Below are 16,274 nucleotides of genomic sequence, written 5' to 3'. Positions count from 1 at the left end.
CTCTATTGCTCGCGCGCGCACACACACACACACACACACACACACACACACACACACACACACACACACACACACACACACACACACACACACACACACACACACACACACACACTTCAATAAAGAGGCACTAATCAATCAGGGGTTCCCCTTCCACGGCTTCATTGGAGCCCCTGTTTGAAAGAAGGACTGGCAGCCCTCAACCTCCCAGTATTGTCAGACGAGACTGATTAGGCTTCTGACTGGCTACCTCAGCCACCAGCTAGAAAAGCACCAAGGTTAAAGGGTCTCCATTTGAAATTGACGAGCACTGAAAAGTTCTGGACACCTGCTTTTTAAAGTGATGCTTGTCTCTGCGGTTCTATCCTCCTTTTTTGTTATTTGCAATTTGAGGGCAGCGCAGTAGAGAGGGAGAGAGTTGTTTGAGAGAGTAAAAAAGGGGTGAGTGGGGTACTGTGTGTGTGTGTGTGTGTGTGTGTGTGTGTGTGTGTGTGTGTGTGTGTGTGTGTGTGTGTGTGTGTGTGTGTGTGTGTGTGTGTGTGTGTGTGTGTGTGTGTGTGTGTGTGTGTGTGTGTGTGTGGCTTAAGTTTTGAAGGGGGAGCTTGGCTGTGGGCCCAAGGCTGGAACAAAGAGGGGACACTCTTTACATGCATAGCCAGACAGAGTAAACTGGCCAGCAGTGCTGTCAGCAAATACAAGGCACAAAAACAGACTTAGGGAACGGAAAGGAGGAAAAAAACCAGGAATATCAGACTAACCCAACGATCAGCTTGCTCCACCTCCAAAACTTTTCATCTTGCGTGTTTGGATAAAGTGAGAAATGTATTGGATGGCATGCTTATGAGGCATTAAATAGCACAAGCTGCTTAGATTTTATTGTGTTTGCATTCAATATGGAGCCGTGTGGCCGTGGGTAAACGGAAGCTATCTCATCGCAAACACCCGCAGGACCAACAAATACAAGCAATTAGTGCAGCACAGCAAAAAGAGGGACAGGTGGACTGAGAGGAGAGGAGAGGAAGAGGAAAGGAGAGGAGAGGAGAGGAGAGGAGAGGAGAGGAGAGGAGAGGAGAGGAGAGGAGAGGAGAGGAGAGGAGAGGAGAGGAGAGGAGAGGAGAGGAGAGGAGAGGAGAGGAGCTAAATATACAATATAACAATATAATTTTATGTTCTAAAATTTAATTTGAAATTGTCAAAAACGGACCATATCAAAAGACTTGACCATTCACCAGGAAGTGTATCCATCAATTTCTCTATTATCTGCTGACTATGTGCTTTCTCTATTAAGAAATCTGGGTGTAACTGTCATCACAAAAATGTATCTCTGACCTCTGAATCGCCCAAATTTTAAAAAAAACAATTCCTCAGTGCCCAGACACTTCAGATGAAGGATTACTGGAGGTCAGTTTATATTTCATCGCTGGTATTTTTAAGAAGGAGGCACAGTGGATTCCCTTTCTTTTATTCTCTCCTTTTATTTCCACAGGAATCAGCAAAGAGCTCCGCAACAATTTTGCCCTTTAAAAAGGAGAGCCACTCCATCAACGCAGGACAATAGTATATTCTGACAAAAAGTCTGAGGGCGTTACGCCACCCTGCCACCACCAGGTTCCCCTTCCATGCAGCCTCTGCTGGTGACTGGTAAATGCCACTTTCAATCTTTCTCCTTTCTCGCCTCTTTCCTTTTCACTCCTACTATTCCTTGCCCTCAATGGGTGTGTTAAGTATTGTGCATTCTGATGGGGGCGGCGAGTCAGTCAGGATCATCAAAAGTAGGCCAAGCCTTTGGCCAGATCAAAATAATTAACTGGAGAGGTCACAAGCTAATGAAATGAAATGGAGGGCTGAAAGGAACCCCTAAATGGTGCTCACTAATCCTCCCTCTACCTTGTTTTAGGGAGGGGGCAGGACTCTAAGCCTGGGCATCTCTGCCGATAATAGTGTGAGGGGTGCAGGGGGGACCTGGGACTATGGATTTGTATGTGAATGTATATGTGTGTGTGTGTGTGTGTGTGTGTGTGTGTGTGTGTGTGTGTGTGTGTGTGTGTGTGTGTGTGTGTGTGTGTGTGTGTGTGTGTGTGTGTGTGTGTGTGTGTGTGTGTGTGTGTGTGTGTGTGTGTGTGTGTGTGTGTGTGTGTGAAAACAAGAGACAGAGAAACAGCATGCGTCTCAACAACTCATCTGATGAAATGCAGCTGAAAAATATCCTTATTTCAAGATATTGACATTTGCTAAACAAGTTTGAAAAGAAGAAGAGAAAAAGAGCAATACCAAAATGTAAAAAAAATTCGTTGAGATAAAATAATTAAGTACTATCAGCAAAATATACCTATCAAAATAAAGGCACTCATTAGGCAGGCATGTCACTGTTATATTATAAAGTATGTTATACTGTTTTATTATTATTTCTTGTGCTTCAAGCATCATTTAACTGATGTAGCTGGCCAAAGGGAGCCTATTTAAACACTTTGTTTAGAGTTGGGTAGTATAAAAATGCTTACTTTTTTACAGTCTTTAACATATTATTTGTAGTAGAAGTAACCAGAAAATATAGATATCAAATAAAAGTAGTTGATTCAAAGTACAATATTTAATGCGGCAATGGAATGACGTAGAGTACATTTTTATTTAAATGGGGAAAGTGTAAATAAGCGCCGGTACTCGGGCCATACTTTGACATATTCCTCCAATGCATGCAAGAGGTACAAAATAAGATCAAAAAGAGTAATGAGCCTTTCATGGAGACAGGTAATATCCAAATATGGATGCTAAGTCTATGAATAAAAAGTGGCGTCAAGGCTCTGAAAACACACAAATCAGACAAAAAGGAGCTGTGGTTTAACATTACTGATCCACCTGTACTGTATTGTTGTTGTGTTTTTGTTTTTTTCATCCTAATCCTGCGTGTGCTTTCATGTTCCTATTCAGACTCACCACACAAAACCATTTGTGACCAGAAGCAAGTGTACACTATGCTTTGACACCATAAAGAAGGCGCATCTATTGTGTCATGCAGAGATATTCAGGGGACACATAAAAGAAAATATCTAAGTGTCCTACTGTCTGTCTGAATCAAACAAGAGAAGAATGAAGCATGGGATCTAAAGCTGAGGGCGAGACATGTCAGAGACTGATGAAGCCGTGGTGTGTCACTGTGAACACGTTCTCAGGGGGCAGGCTCCAACCTGCTGAGGACCCTGGGACATGACTTGTGTGTGTGTGTGCAGGGAGGGGGCAGAACTTTTTTAAGCAAAGAAGAGAGTAGAAAAGTGTTTTTCGAGGTTAGAGGCGCGATCTTTGACATGCAGACAATCATAGAATTTGCACACCAGCCCAGGCATACAGAAAGGTGAACACATTACAATGTATTGTTGAGTGATGGAATGCACCTGATCTCTGTTGAAGCATGGATAGAAGCTATTTAAACACAAACACACACACACACACACACACACACACACACACACACACACACACACACACACACACACACACACACACACACACACACACAGCGAGCCCACATGTAACATGTTTTCTGACAGTTAAAGGGAGTTTTCTTCTCTTTGATGACTTAAAATGTCAAGTCATCATCACACAAGGGAGCACGTAACACGACAGTGTGTATAAAATACCATCTATTGTTACACATATTGTAGATAGTTCAGTTTTACCAGCTCGATAGGAAACTTTTTTTTTGTTTGTTTGATTCAAGCAGTAATTACTCCTGAAGTCTGCTCAAGTGCTTGAGATGCAGTTCCACCAGTAGCCACGAGATGCTGACTCAAAGTCGACTCCAATTGGGCATGTTCAACATCATCTTTCTACGAATAGTATTTGTTTTTAACAAGTTCTCGTCCTAATTCTTATTACTGCACTGCAATTATCCTGGACCTAAAATAATATAATCCCTATTACTCTGTGTCATCAGTAGGAATTTCTGTACCCTCATCTGCACACTGAAACTTCTGCAGCCCTCACTAACTTGGTTCGCATGACTTCAGAACATGTTTTTCTCATTGGTCTGTAGCTACATCAAGTTTATCCTGCACTTAAACGTCTCATTAGATGCCACTGTTCAGTAGCAGCAGCAATTTATAGATCCTTCATTCATCACCCTCTTTCCTTCACCTAACCCAAACATCAGGCGCAGCTCTGCTCTTCCTTTCCTATAAGCCCATACAAATCAAATAAGAAAAAAAAAAAAAAACATCTCCCTCTCAAGCGCTATACAAGCTGCCCACTCCAGGCTGCAGGCTGCAGTCTCTCTGAACCATCATTACAGTCATTAGGCAAGAATAAGCTCTGTATCACAGGAGTCCACCAGCATCCAGTTTAACCCAGCACAATTAGCACATCCGTTGGAGTAGAATTACCCTGTAAAATGAGAATGCTCTGGACAAAAGAGGCAGGAGAGTTGGAGTTGAAAAAAAGAGGGTAAGTGTGAGGGAAGGGGGGAGCGAGGAGGAGAGGAGAAATAAGGGAGGACAGGGAGAGATTAAAATTGTTTGAATTGAGTCCACGCTCGCCCCATTCATTTGGTATTCTGCTCAAATCAGGGCTTTTGTTCAGCCTGGCGTAAAGTAGTGTCAATCATCTCGACCCGGTTTTGTAAAATGGGGAAATTTATTATGAATTTGCTCCTGCAAATAATGAGGACTACCCCCTGCCTGCTCTCCCCTCCTCCTTCCTCCTTCTCCCCCCAAGCTACCTCTCACTCCCCCTTGCCTCCACCCCCATATCAATGCTGCAGAATAGGCAATAGAGAGTGAAGTTAGCAATCTCAGGGCCACTCGCACTCTGGACCCACATCAAAGTGACAGAGACGTCCAATCAGATTTGTCTTACAGGCATTACATGATGAATATGGTGCGGCCGTAGCACAAAAGCGCCTTTGTGTCTCCTCCAAGCAGAGACTATTCACAGCTCGCCACAGCCAGCCAGAGTGGAAGTAAATGGCCAAAAGGGCCCAAGCCAAAAAAAAAGCACCCAAACTTGTGCGGCACAATGGCCCATGCAAATCACAGCCCCACCACCTCCACCCAACCACACATCCCCACCTCTTCCATCCCTCCAACCTTAAGGCCTGAGCTTGGTTCTTCCTCTACTGGGTCGTCTGAAGTTTAGGGCCTATTCACACACATACAGAGGTGTCAGTTAAAAGTGCTGAGCTGCATGCATTCAAACTCCGGTTTTCTGTTCAGTTGAAAAGGGAAAGATTTCTTTTCTTGGAAAGACAGAAGAAAAACATGAGTCGAATGACTGACTTTTTTGTCAGAAAGTTAAAGTGACTTGGCAGCGTTGAACAAGATTCCCATTTAGTAAGACTGTGGGGGTGAAGAGTGTCTCCAGCACATCAGAGTGACCTAATGATATTTGTTTACACTGAAAGAATTCATAAAACGAAATGTGATAGGACCGTTTTGGCTCAGATGAGGAGTTGTATTGATCTGTCTGTCTATAAAAGTGGGACTCCAATTCTAACTGAAACACAATTTTTGAAATTGTGGAAATGTCATAGTACAAAACAGGAATTTAAAAACTGAACAAGTTTCAATATGAATCATACCTACTGTAAAGAACATGCAGTGGTTAGAACGTTTGGTCCTGCAGTACTCACCAGGACAGGTTGGCAAAAGCATAACGCAAAATACCAAACAACAAACAGAAAAGTAGAACTGTTGCTCTCTATAGAAGACATACAAGAGAGGAAAACACAGAGCAAGAGAAAAACCAGAAGCTTTAGATGGTCTTCACTATCGAGAAATATTCTATTTGATGATGCTTTGAAAGACGTATGCCAGATGAGGAGAGGGGGAAAGTGTCTCACTCCTCTACTAGCCCCACAGAGGTATTAATCTCCTCGTGGAAGTTGGAATTTTGGAAGAAGCCACGTGCATATGAATGCTGACTGTCTGTGAAAGATAAACTGCAGGGATGGATAGGGCAGGGCAAAAAGATCCTCTCCCAGGTGCACTGCAGGAGAGGACAGAACGCAGTGCTGACTAGTGTATTTCTATACAGTATCTGTATGTGTAAAGTTTTGGATTACAGTACTGGAATTACTGTAGTTTTATTTTTTTATGCCTGAAATTACTCTGCAAAAATGATCATACTTTTTTTTTTTTTTTTTAAACACACATTTTAACATTTCTGAGTTATTTCTGTTATGTATAATATAGTGTGGTAACACAACCAATGCTTTAAAGAATTGCCATTCTTTTCTTTTTTTTTTGTATTGGAATCTTGGTTTATGCTGAAGAAACCTCATGATTCATACTGTAATGCAACCTGTTGTTACTTTTTTTTTTTTTTCAGTTGTTGTTTAATGGGTGACTGAAGTGTTACTGTGGGGAGACAAGTGTCAGTGTTCAGGGACAAGAACTGATCCTGAGATGTGTATAAAGGGTTTCGGTTGAATTCATGCATATTGACTGTGAGATAAACTGCGGCGCTGGGCTGCGTGATGGTAAAGAGAACTGTCCGAACAATTTGGAGAAAGTGAAGTGTAGATAAATGTGTGTTACCAATTGCACGAGACAAAAACTACACTGCAAAAAAAACATAAGAATATTAATAGTGTTTCTACCTTACTCAGTCAACAGCCACTGGGTCACCAATCTCTGAACCAGCTACATGACTCTTTGCGCGTCCGTGTGTGTGTGTGTGTGTGTGTGTGTGTGTGTGTGTGTGTGTGTGTGTGTGTGTGTGTGTGTGTGTGTGTGTGTGTGTGTGTGTGTGTGTGTGTGTGTGTGTGTGTGTGTGTGTGTGTGTGTGTGTGTGTGCGTGTGTGTGTGCGCTTGTGTGTGTGTCGTGGGGCAAATGAGTCTCGTCCAGATCAGTTCAGTTCAGCATGTGTATGTTAAATATAAACGGATCTGTGCCTCTGCTTAAACATTAACACCTCTGTAAGCATTGCTCAAGGTTGCGCAGCATCCATTCATCCATCTACTTCAGCGTCTGCATCCTTTCATCTCCGACCATCCCGCTCTTGTCTGATTCTGTAAGCCTTATTTATGGAGGTTTGTGTGTTGTTCGCTGTATTTGTCAATTTTAACATCTTTCCCAAAAAAATGGAAAATGATTAGCTTCACGGTACACTTTGTTACGTTGCATTAATTGCAGTAAAAATGTCAACGAGTTGTTTTATCGGTCAACTTTAACTTGGAAAGATATAAAATATTTGTTTGAATTGTAATAATTGAGAAGAATCACAGAATCAAGGACATTGAACGTGTGTCCCTGTCGTCTAAAACATGGATATAATTAACTCAGTGACTTTACTCTGTTCGGAGGTCCTTCATGCACCTGTTGCTCTGCAGCTGGACGTGGCTGTGAGCTGCGACTGATCAAAGACATACTCCTCTAAAATGACTTAAGTAACTGCAGCTTCTTGTCCTTCCTGAAGCCAATTTAACCCCTTGAGTGCTAGGCTATTTTTTTTTTTTTTTTTCCTGAGGGAAACTAACCCCCAAATTCAGCCAGTAACAGTTGTAAAACAGTAAGGTCAAAAATGAACCACCTTGGGCTCTATAAGAGACTACTGCTCTCCTTGAAACTCCTTTCCTTTAGAAATAACTGTTACTGATAAGGTTATAGGCTACAAGCTCAACTCAACGAACTCATTTACTTCCAGCATTAGAAAAACTGTGACAAACAAAGGATTCTGAATTGGGTCAGTTATATCACATTTCTGGGAAGCTGGGGCTCTTATTTTGAAATAACATGCTATTTTTTTTTGCAACAGACTTTTTTCTTCTTTTTTTTCCCACTTTTGCTAAATTGCAATGGTTAGTATTTGTTTCCATATAAATCACACTGAGATGCTCACGTTCTGATTGGAGGGAAAGAGAATGAGACAGAGAATGGTTTTGTAAATAGTGGCAGTTAGAATGTGTGTAAATATTGTCTGTCTCTAAAATGATTCATGTTGTGGGATATACACTGAAAAACGTGATGGGGTCAAAACATAAAAAGTTGAACTCCCAAAGTAGTTCATCAGTAGGGCGATTTACAGCACGTATTTGGATAATCTCATATTCATGCAAAATAAGCAGTACATGACCTCTTACCACTCCACCACTGGTCACTTCAGTTCTATATATGTGCGCATTTGGCGTCACCATAGTTTATCCATACATCGTGGCTTCGCGCACGAGAACGCATGCATAGATGAGCTGCACGTGATTGATATTCAGCAGAGGACTAAACGGCAAAATTAACGTCACGCTTATGTATTGTCAGTGAAAATGACCCATGGACAGAACGACATGAATGAATTTATTTTCGCCCCTGCTCCTCCCTATATGGCGGAGGAGAAAATAGCATATCCATCTTAGGGGGGGGGGGGGGACAAGAGACAAGCGCTTATTTTCACTTTGTGCCCTGGCCTCTGCCTGACACTGAAGGACACTGGCAACACCATTTCAACCGAGTAATAATGGACCAGCGGGATATTTTTTTTTTTGCATTGACTTGTCTTTTTGAGTCTCGGTGACGTAGGAGGTTATAATGCAGGGAGTAATTAATGCCATTTATCACCTGTTTGATTTTGTCACTGACTCCACCGACAGGGCTCACACGCGAGCCACTAGCCAATGGGAGCGTCAGAGCCTTTGTCACCGAGTACAGGCACGTGGCTTACACCTGCAGGCTGCAGTGTGTGTGTGTGTGTGTGCGCGCGCGAGTAATTGTGTGTGTGTGTGTGTGTGTGTGTGTGTGTGTGTGTGTGTGAGAGCGAGAGAGAAAGAGAGAGAGGCACACTTTCAGGTTGTAAAAAAAAAAAAAAAAAAAAAAAATCCTCACACACACTTTCAGTCCGTTACTTTTAAGTCCAGACATAAAAGTTATGTTGTTTTGACCAACCACTGTTACGCCATTATATTGGCTGGTATAACGCATTTTCCTTTTTGAATTCATAATTGAATACTAAACCTATAGGAGCAGCTTCAATCAGCCTCTCTTGTTCCCAATGTTCCACTTCCAGAGAGCACCAGGTGAAATTAAACTCGTTATTTCTCGTTCTGCCTCGCTGAATTTGGCATCAGTGTTTATTTACAATAGAAGATCTTCCATAATTCGCATAATGAGGCGCAAAGGCGCACACAATGGTGCTCACAATGGGGTGTTGTGCGCCCCATTTCGAAGGAGATGGGCTTTTTGATTGGCCTGTGTGCGCCATGAAAAACACAGTTGGGGATACAACTAGTCTACAACCCCGGGTTTTATTTAGATGGATCTCAATCGGGCAATAAGAATTTTGACCCGCCTCATTGTCTAGGTGACTTTCCCCAGGCTGTATTTCAAAGTGTCTATACCCTTTGAGTGAAGTGAATTGCCCCCCCTCCCCCTCCCTCCCTCTGTCCCTCTGCTCCAGGCACTGGGCTATTGGGTAAAGACAGAGTATGCAAATGAAACAATGCAATGCATGAAACGTAATATTAATCTCCCCGCCCTGAATGCAAACAAAGCGCTGTAGAAAAGTGCACGTCTATAATGGTTATTGAGTGCTCACCCAGCTGCGCAATTTCCCCCGTGTGCCCAACCGAGTCGGGAAAAGGTCATGCAGGGGCTTTGAATGAAAGAGGAGCTGCCTAGTTTGCTCAATTAACGCCGTCGCTGACACACACACACACTCCTGTCAAACACAGGGGAGCCTAAATGTATGCAATGTCAGCGGAAGAACCAAACACCTGCAAAATTGTATAATATAAATATATTCATCTTTATTTATAAAAACTCGTTTTACACAAAATATATCTGTTAAAATCAAATATTTACATTTTAGGCTACGAGAAACTGAAAACAAGTGCATACATTAATAAATGTCTTCTTATCAACTATTTAAAAAAAAAAAAAAAAAAAAAAAAACTACAATCTGTCACAGGTAGCCTTGATATTGCTGTCCAGTCACACAACTCGCATTGTGCCATGTCACTGCCTCACTGACAGCCGGTTCTCAAAACACTTTGTCAGGAAAAAGTGGCAGTGAACGTTGTTCGGGAACATTGTTTGTTTGACTCAATGTACAAAAATAGTTCTTCGTGTTAAAACAATTCGTTGTAGGATACAATTTCGTGATGAAAATTGGGGTGGGTGGGGGAGGTGGGGTATACATCACGAAAAAGTCTGTTGACGCATCATCTTTGTTGTTTCTTCCAACAGACCGTGGCAGCTGAGGAAGGCAGTCCTGATCAGATCCACATCCTGTGGGAACTCCAGCACCGTCTCTGCAGAGGCTGATGTGTCACGTATTAATTGCACTTATTCAAACATAACATCAACAGTTCTTTACTTCCACGCGTCAGCTTGTCACCGAGTCCAACTCCCTCCTTCTTGTGGGGACTTCAGGGTGACTACGCCTCGATGCAACAGGACGCTCCCTCCTCTCTTTCTCACTATTGCTTTGCTCCTGCAGGAGGAGCCCGGGTGAAAGAGGGAGGCAACAGATCACTTCGAGGCACGGAGGGCACGACTGATCTGGTGCTTTTTATCAAGTCTCTGTCAGCATTTCTGAAAGAGGTCAGCTGCTGCTGCTGCTGCTGCGTGGTTTGGATGCTGACAGCCTCAGTACCTGTCAAACCAGGTCGTAAAGTCCAACAGCTCCTGTTCCTCTGAGCTCAGGGGCTCGTAGCCACCTTCATCTGACGAGTAGGTGGAGTGAGGCGACTCCGGGTCTGCAGAGTAGCTGTTGGAGAGCGTCGGGGACGGCAGCCCGCACTGGAAAGCAGCCGACACAGCGTCGTGCTCGTCGAGAAGTTGCTGTAAAGCTCTGATGTACTCCACCGCGGACCTCAGGGTCTCCACTTTGCTCATCTTCTTGTTAGCGGCGCCGTTCGGCACATGCTGACGCAGCGTCTGGAAACCCATGTTGACTTGTTTGACCCGGTTCCTCTCCCTCTCGTTCCGCCTGGCTACGGCCACGGGCTGCTGCTGCGGGATGGAGTAGCCGAGTCCGTTGAAGCTCAGGCGCCGCTTGCAGCGCAGGAGCTCCGGCGAGCTGGAGCGCTGTCTCTTCAGCACCTTGGTTTTGCTTTGGTAGCCGGCAGCGCTGGTGTTGGGGTGCGCGGTGGGCACTGCGCAGTCCTGAGCCGGGGCGTGCAGGCTGATGCTGGCGCGTCTTTCACTAAGTCCGAAGGTGAATGCAGTCTGCGTGGTGGTGATGGTTGCGGTCTCCATCTCGCTTGACGAGTTCTTCGGACGTAGATCGACGCAGAGGGCGAGCGGAGCCTCAAACAAGTGGGACAAGAAGAGGAGGAAGAACGGGAAGGGTTGGCAGTGCACAGCTCTCGTGTCCTTCGCGTGGGGACCGTGTGGCTAACTCTAGTCCAAGTCTCTCTTGACTGCTTACTCCACGAGCCGATCTGACCCAAACTTTGGCAGCACTCCCCTTTTTCAACACGCGCCCCAACACACACCCCCCCCCCCTTCCCACCCACCCACCCCTTTCGGGAGACGCACGCTTCGTTGCGAGGCCCCGCCCCCGCTGTGTGATTCTTCTGCACGCCGACTCCCCCGGGCCAGGCGCGTGGCTCCGGGAGCTCAATAAACAATCCCGAGCTTTCACTGCGCCGGGAGCACGCGCTGGGCTCATTTACATTCCAATGTCTCTAACTTGAAGGCCCATTGGTCGATTCAAACGGCCTGCAACCGTGCGAGAAGAAAGAAAAGGAGAAGGGAAAAGAAAAGAAAAGAAAAGAAAAGAGAAAGAAGAAAAAGAAGAGAGAATGAAAAAGTGAATGGTTTGGCTCTTTGAAATGCCTTTTGAATTTGACAATGTACCCCTGGCAAGTCTTCAAATTATCAGTCTTCCCCCCTCGGCCATCTTTCTCCTCCAGCTCTTTACAATCACAAATACCAAGGACGCTCTCTGCTGTATCCAGGCTACAGCTTTACAGAGCCAAGTAAATTGCAAGCGTGTCTCCGAGCACAATAATTGGCAATTTAAAAAGCTCGCGTTGGGAGGCGATTCATGTAAAGTAAACATAATGCGTATGACATGCAGGCGTCCCAAAGAGCATATCCTCTCAACTCTGCGCTCTGCGGGGCCACTTTGTTTTGCACTTGCTCGACAGGTTATCTCTGGAAAGTCTCGTCAGATCCAGTGCAGCAGTTACAGCCTGATCACAGACACTTTCTCTGGTGTTATATATTCTTTTAGGTACTCGGGGGTTTACGTAGTAGAAAAAGCCTAACCTAACTCCATTGCGCGGATGCAGTATTTCAGCACCACATCTGACTGGACAGTTGAAAACAAAAGTACCCATTATTCACTTCTTTTTTTATATATATATATATAAATGTTGCCCACGTTGGTCAAACGGTTTCCTTACGCGAATATAGTTTCATTAAGCACTGTCGGAGATCTTGAATAACGCCTGTACGTTTAAAACTCTCCTTACCAGCGAACTAACAGTGACAGGTCAGCGAAGAAACACAAAGTCCGCTGCCCAGCTAAAAGAAATGGACACTTGCGGCCTCTGGTGGCAAAAAGTCGCAACTACCTCCTCCAACGGAGCACTTTTTTCCTCTTTTGACTAGTTAAAGGAGGGGGGGGGGGGATTCCCTGACACGCGAATGTTTTTTTTGTGAGACTGCTTTTAACGATTCCAAGCCAATATAAGTTTACAAGACAAGACAAATGTGTATAGACACCCCCCCCCCCAAAAAAAAAAAAAAAGTATGAACAACAACTTTCACAATCAAATCAAGCCTTCACTCAAACAAGACAATATCCTCAACAATCACAATTTCTTTCTGATGTTGACACTTGCAAATATATATATATACACACATTACAAAATAAATCTCACTCTCAATCCCTCACATCACACAGATATTCCGTTTTGCTTGTAGACCAGGGGTGTTAAACTCATTTTAGTTAAGGGGCCACATACTGCCCACTTTGATCTCAAGTGGGCCAGACCAGTAAAACCATAGCATAATAACGCATACATAACGACAATATTTCTCTACGTTTAAATCATTGGTGAAGGTTTTTGGATGATAAACCCTATTTTAAGGTCTTTCTACAATAAACTAGAAACATAAAGAGCAAAAACTCAAGACATCAGCCCACTGTTTATCTGCCTGGGCTCTCCTCTGCAGATTCCCTCGCTTTGTGACGCGTTTGACGTCAAACGAGCGCTTCTTCCTCCGGAGCAGACGTCGCATTTACGCTGTTTTTGAAGCAATTACTGGATCGATTAAAAAAAAAAATTACAAAACGTTAGTACTCATAAACCTCCATGTTCTCATAGAAATGCAATTTATGTCTTTCTGTAATTTTCACACTCAGCAAAGTCATCCGGCGGGCCGAGCTGGACCCCCTGGCGGACCGGATCCGGCCCGCTGGCCGTATGTTTGACACCCCTGTTTGTAGATGTTTCAATCTGCACTTCGGTGGCCAGAGGAACAAAACCAGATCTAGTTTTCCTTTGACAAGATTTTTTTCAAATTTCTTTTATTCATACTTGAAATTTAAAAAAAGCTTGACGTGAGACTACGTCAGTTGCACAGTAATATAGAACTGGCTTTTTTCATGCATTATTGAATGGCAGTGAAATCCCCACTTTCAACTTGTTAGGTTTCTCCAGCCTCTCCTCCCTATGCCTGGTCTACTAATGTCAACAGCAGGGGGCGCTAAGTGAACCACACAAATCATTTAGTTGTTAGCTTTATGAATGTTTATCGTGAACTGGCATCTGCCCTGAAACTAAACCGAAACCATGATAATCCCTGAGAATCAGGATGTCTTATAATTCCAACTTTATGCTGCATTGTTGTGTGTTAATGTAACAATTATGCTGGAAAAAAAAAAACACAACTGACTTATTGCATTCTAGTCACCTTGGCATTTTCTAACAATATCAAGGAAAATGTTTTCATTTTCAGTCGAGGATTTGTCTGAACTTGCAGAACATATTTTAATTGCGACAAACAGGAAGCATCACTTCCTGACACAGTACTCTGTTGACATACAGCACAAGACACCGTGAAGTTCATTAAAGACTAAAGCATGTTGGGAGCAAAACTGAGAAGGAAACATTTGTAAGTCCTATACTTAAAAAGACAGGTTTGATTACATTTGGCAAAACTGTGCATATGTACTGTAATACAGCATGATGGGCATGTCTAAAACATAACCAATCAACAAATATTTCTGTATCTCTGTTTCGCCTCCACACTGAGGCCCTAACACACATACTGTACATGACAAATGAAGTCGAAACCTGTCAAAGTCTTGTTCACAGGTAAGGGTGCGGCGGCTAATGAGAATGCAGCAGGTAACCTTAAACCCTCTGGTGCCACAACCCACCGTTTCTGATGGTTTTTTTTAACAATGCGTCAAGTCGACAGGGCTTCATATGAGGCTCACGGGTGAGATAAGACAAGGGTGATAAAGTGTGTGAGAGAATGTAAGAGAGATAAAGATAGTGGGACAAAAAGAGAGATAAATGAATGAGGACGGGGAATCTACAATCCAGTTAGAAATCCAAGAAAGAAAAAAAAACCTCTAAAAAGAAATCATTTTCAAGTGCTGGCAAGCTCAAGGCCTGTGATTTCACACGTCGTCATGTAGGAAAGATCTGCTGCCACATCCTGCCACAAAATATTATATATTTGGCTTCACAGACAAGTTGACAGGACTAATATTGCCCTTGCATTAAGAATGCAAATATAAAATTGGACGTGAACCTTCTGCGTTGTCTTTCAATAACAAGGCGAGATCCTTCCTGAATGGCCGCTGACAGCATGCGTTGTCTCTATATGGAGGGGCCGTCAACGAGGACTTCCACTGAGCAGAAAAAGGGAAGCGCTCCATTAGAGCGCGGATCACTTCCCTATTCCCTATACAAGCTGGGTTGCATGTGTGAACAATATTCCTTAAACAGTGACACCCTGTGCGCATTATGGTGGTCAGGCAATAAAACAGTCCCCCCCCCCCCCTTAGATGTAAAGTAAATAAAGAGAAGTAGGCTTATTGGCTCTCAGCACGAATGGAAGACAGAGAGCCTGATCTTTTTGTACTGAGATTGTAAGTAAAAGGGTGGATAAGGGGAAAGACCCATGAGGTGGGCAGAGAGAGAGAGAGAGAGGGGAAAAAAAAGATCATTTTATAGTTGTTCTTTCCTGCACAGTGAAGCTATGAAACGCTGGTGGCAGAAAGAGGAAACGATGCCCGGTTTGGGTCAAGTAGCAGAACCAGTTTGTGGTTTTTGGTAATTCAGACTTAAATGTAAGTCATGGAGACATCCCCACTGCACTCTCACCAACTGTCTGGTTATAAATACTCTTTCTGATTCAGACACATGACAAGTCCACACCTGCAAGACTCTGACTCAGAATCCATTGCACACTGATTTACACACTACGGGGACATTCACTGCTCGGTTTATTTATTTAAATCCACTGGAACTGAGTGGTTTCATGGAACACTATTTTAGTGAGCGACACCAATCTCTAAAAGCATGTTCGAGCAGGTGGAGCCAGTTCTACTCAGAGATAAATGTTTCCGTTAACATCTGCTGAAACTACTTACAAAATGTTTGGTGGGCCTTAAATCTTATAATCAATATATGTGGGGTTTTTTGTTGTTGTTGTTTTTTCAAAAGGAAGCGCTGTCATGTTGTGACGTAACAAAGACCCAACTTTTTTTTTTTATAATATGTTTTGACACTTGAAATATTGACAATATAACTAATATAATCAATGGTGACTTAAGCCGTTTTCTCATATATGCAACAGTAGACAATTAATCCTGCATAAGTAGCACAACCACTGGTTACTGATTATTTGCAAGTTACAAATAAGTTACAGAGAGTAAATACACAGAGTGTGTACAGATCAAAAGATCCAAAAACTGACAATACTGATTCTGTAGTTGTAGCCACAGACTTGCAACAAACAAAGAAAACAAACACCAAACTCTAAATAAATATATATTGTTGAGTTGTATGATGTAATTTGAATGACTTTAGAGTGTGTTGAAAAAGCCCAACCTAACTGAGCTAGGATCTGTAGTGACTTATATGAGTATTACTAATGAGAGTTGGCAAACTAGCCAAATAAATTGCCAAAACAGAAAACAGACACCACAATTAAAACTTTCAAAATCAGAAGGAAAGGGTATTGTATGAAAGAAAATGAATAAAGAGTGGCAGCAGCTCTGGGATGAAGAAGAAGAAGAAGACAAACAACCGCTATACATGCTATACAAAATAGAAAGACCAGACGAGACTAATAATAGCACAGCTACAGGAATCTCCACATTA

General features: G+C 43.2%; 1 protein-coding gene across 1 annotated transcript; it reads right to left on the bottom strand.

Moving 5' to 3' along the window:
* Positions 1-10,390: 10,390 nt before the first annotated feature.
* Positions 10,391-11,383, bottom strand: ascl1b (achaete-scute family bHLH transcription factor 1b). The gene has a single exon (XM_069701830.1). The coding sequence runs from the start codon at positions 11,176-11,178 to the stop codon at positions 10,567-10,569; it is 612 nt and encodes a 203-aa protein (XP_069557931.1). The 5' UTR covers positions 11,179-11,383; the 3' UTR covers positions 10,391-10,566.
* Between the last annotated feature and the right edge of the window lie 4,891 nt (positions 11,384-16,274).

Source organism: Brachyistius frenatus, unplaced genomic scaffold (genome assembly GCF_029030835.1).
Source record: "Brachyistius frenatus isolate BFR_SWC_R1_liver_20210118 unplaced genomic scaffold, ASM2903083v1 Contig_39, whole genome shotgun sequence".
In the NCBI taxonomy this organism is placed as follows: Eukaryota; Metazoa; Chordata; class Actinopteri; family Embiotocidae; genus Brachyistius; species Brachyistius frenatus.
This window is presented reverse-complemented; position numbering and strand designations above follow the sequence as displayed.

What these genes read in the sequence shown, in the direction of transcription:
- ascl1b (XM_069701830.1), bottom strand. Translation starts at nt 11,178, where the DNA reads ATGGAGACCGCAACCATCACCACCACGCAGACTGCATTCACCTTCGGA.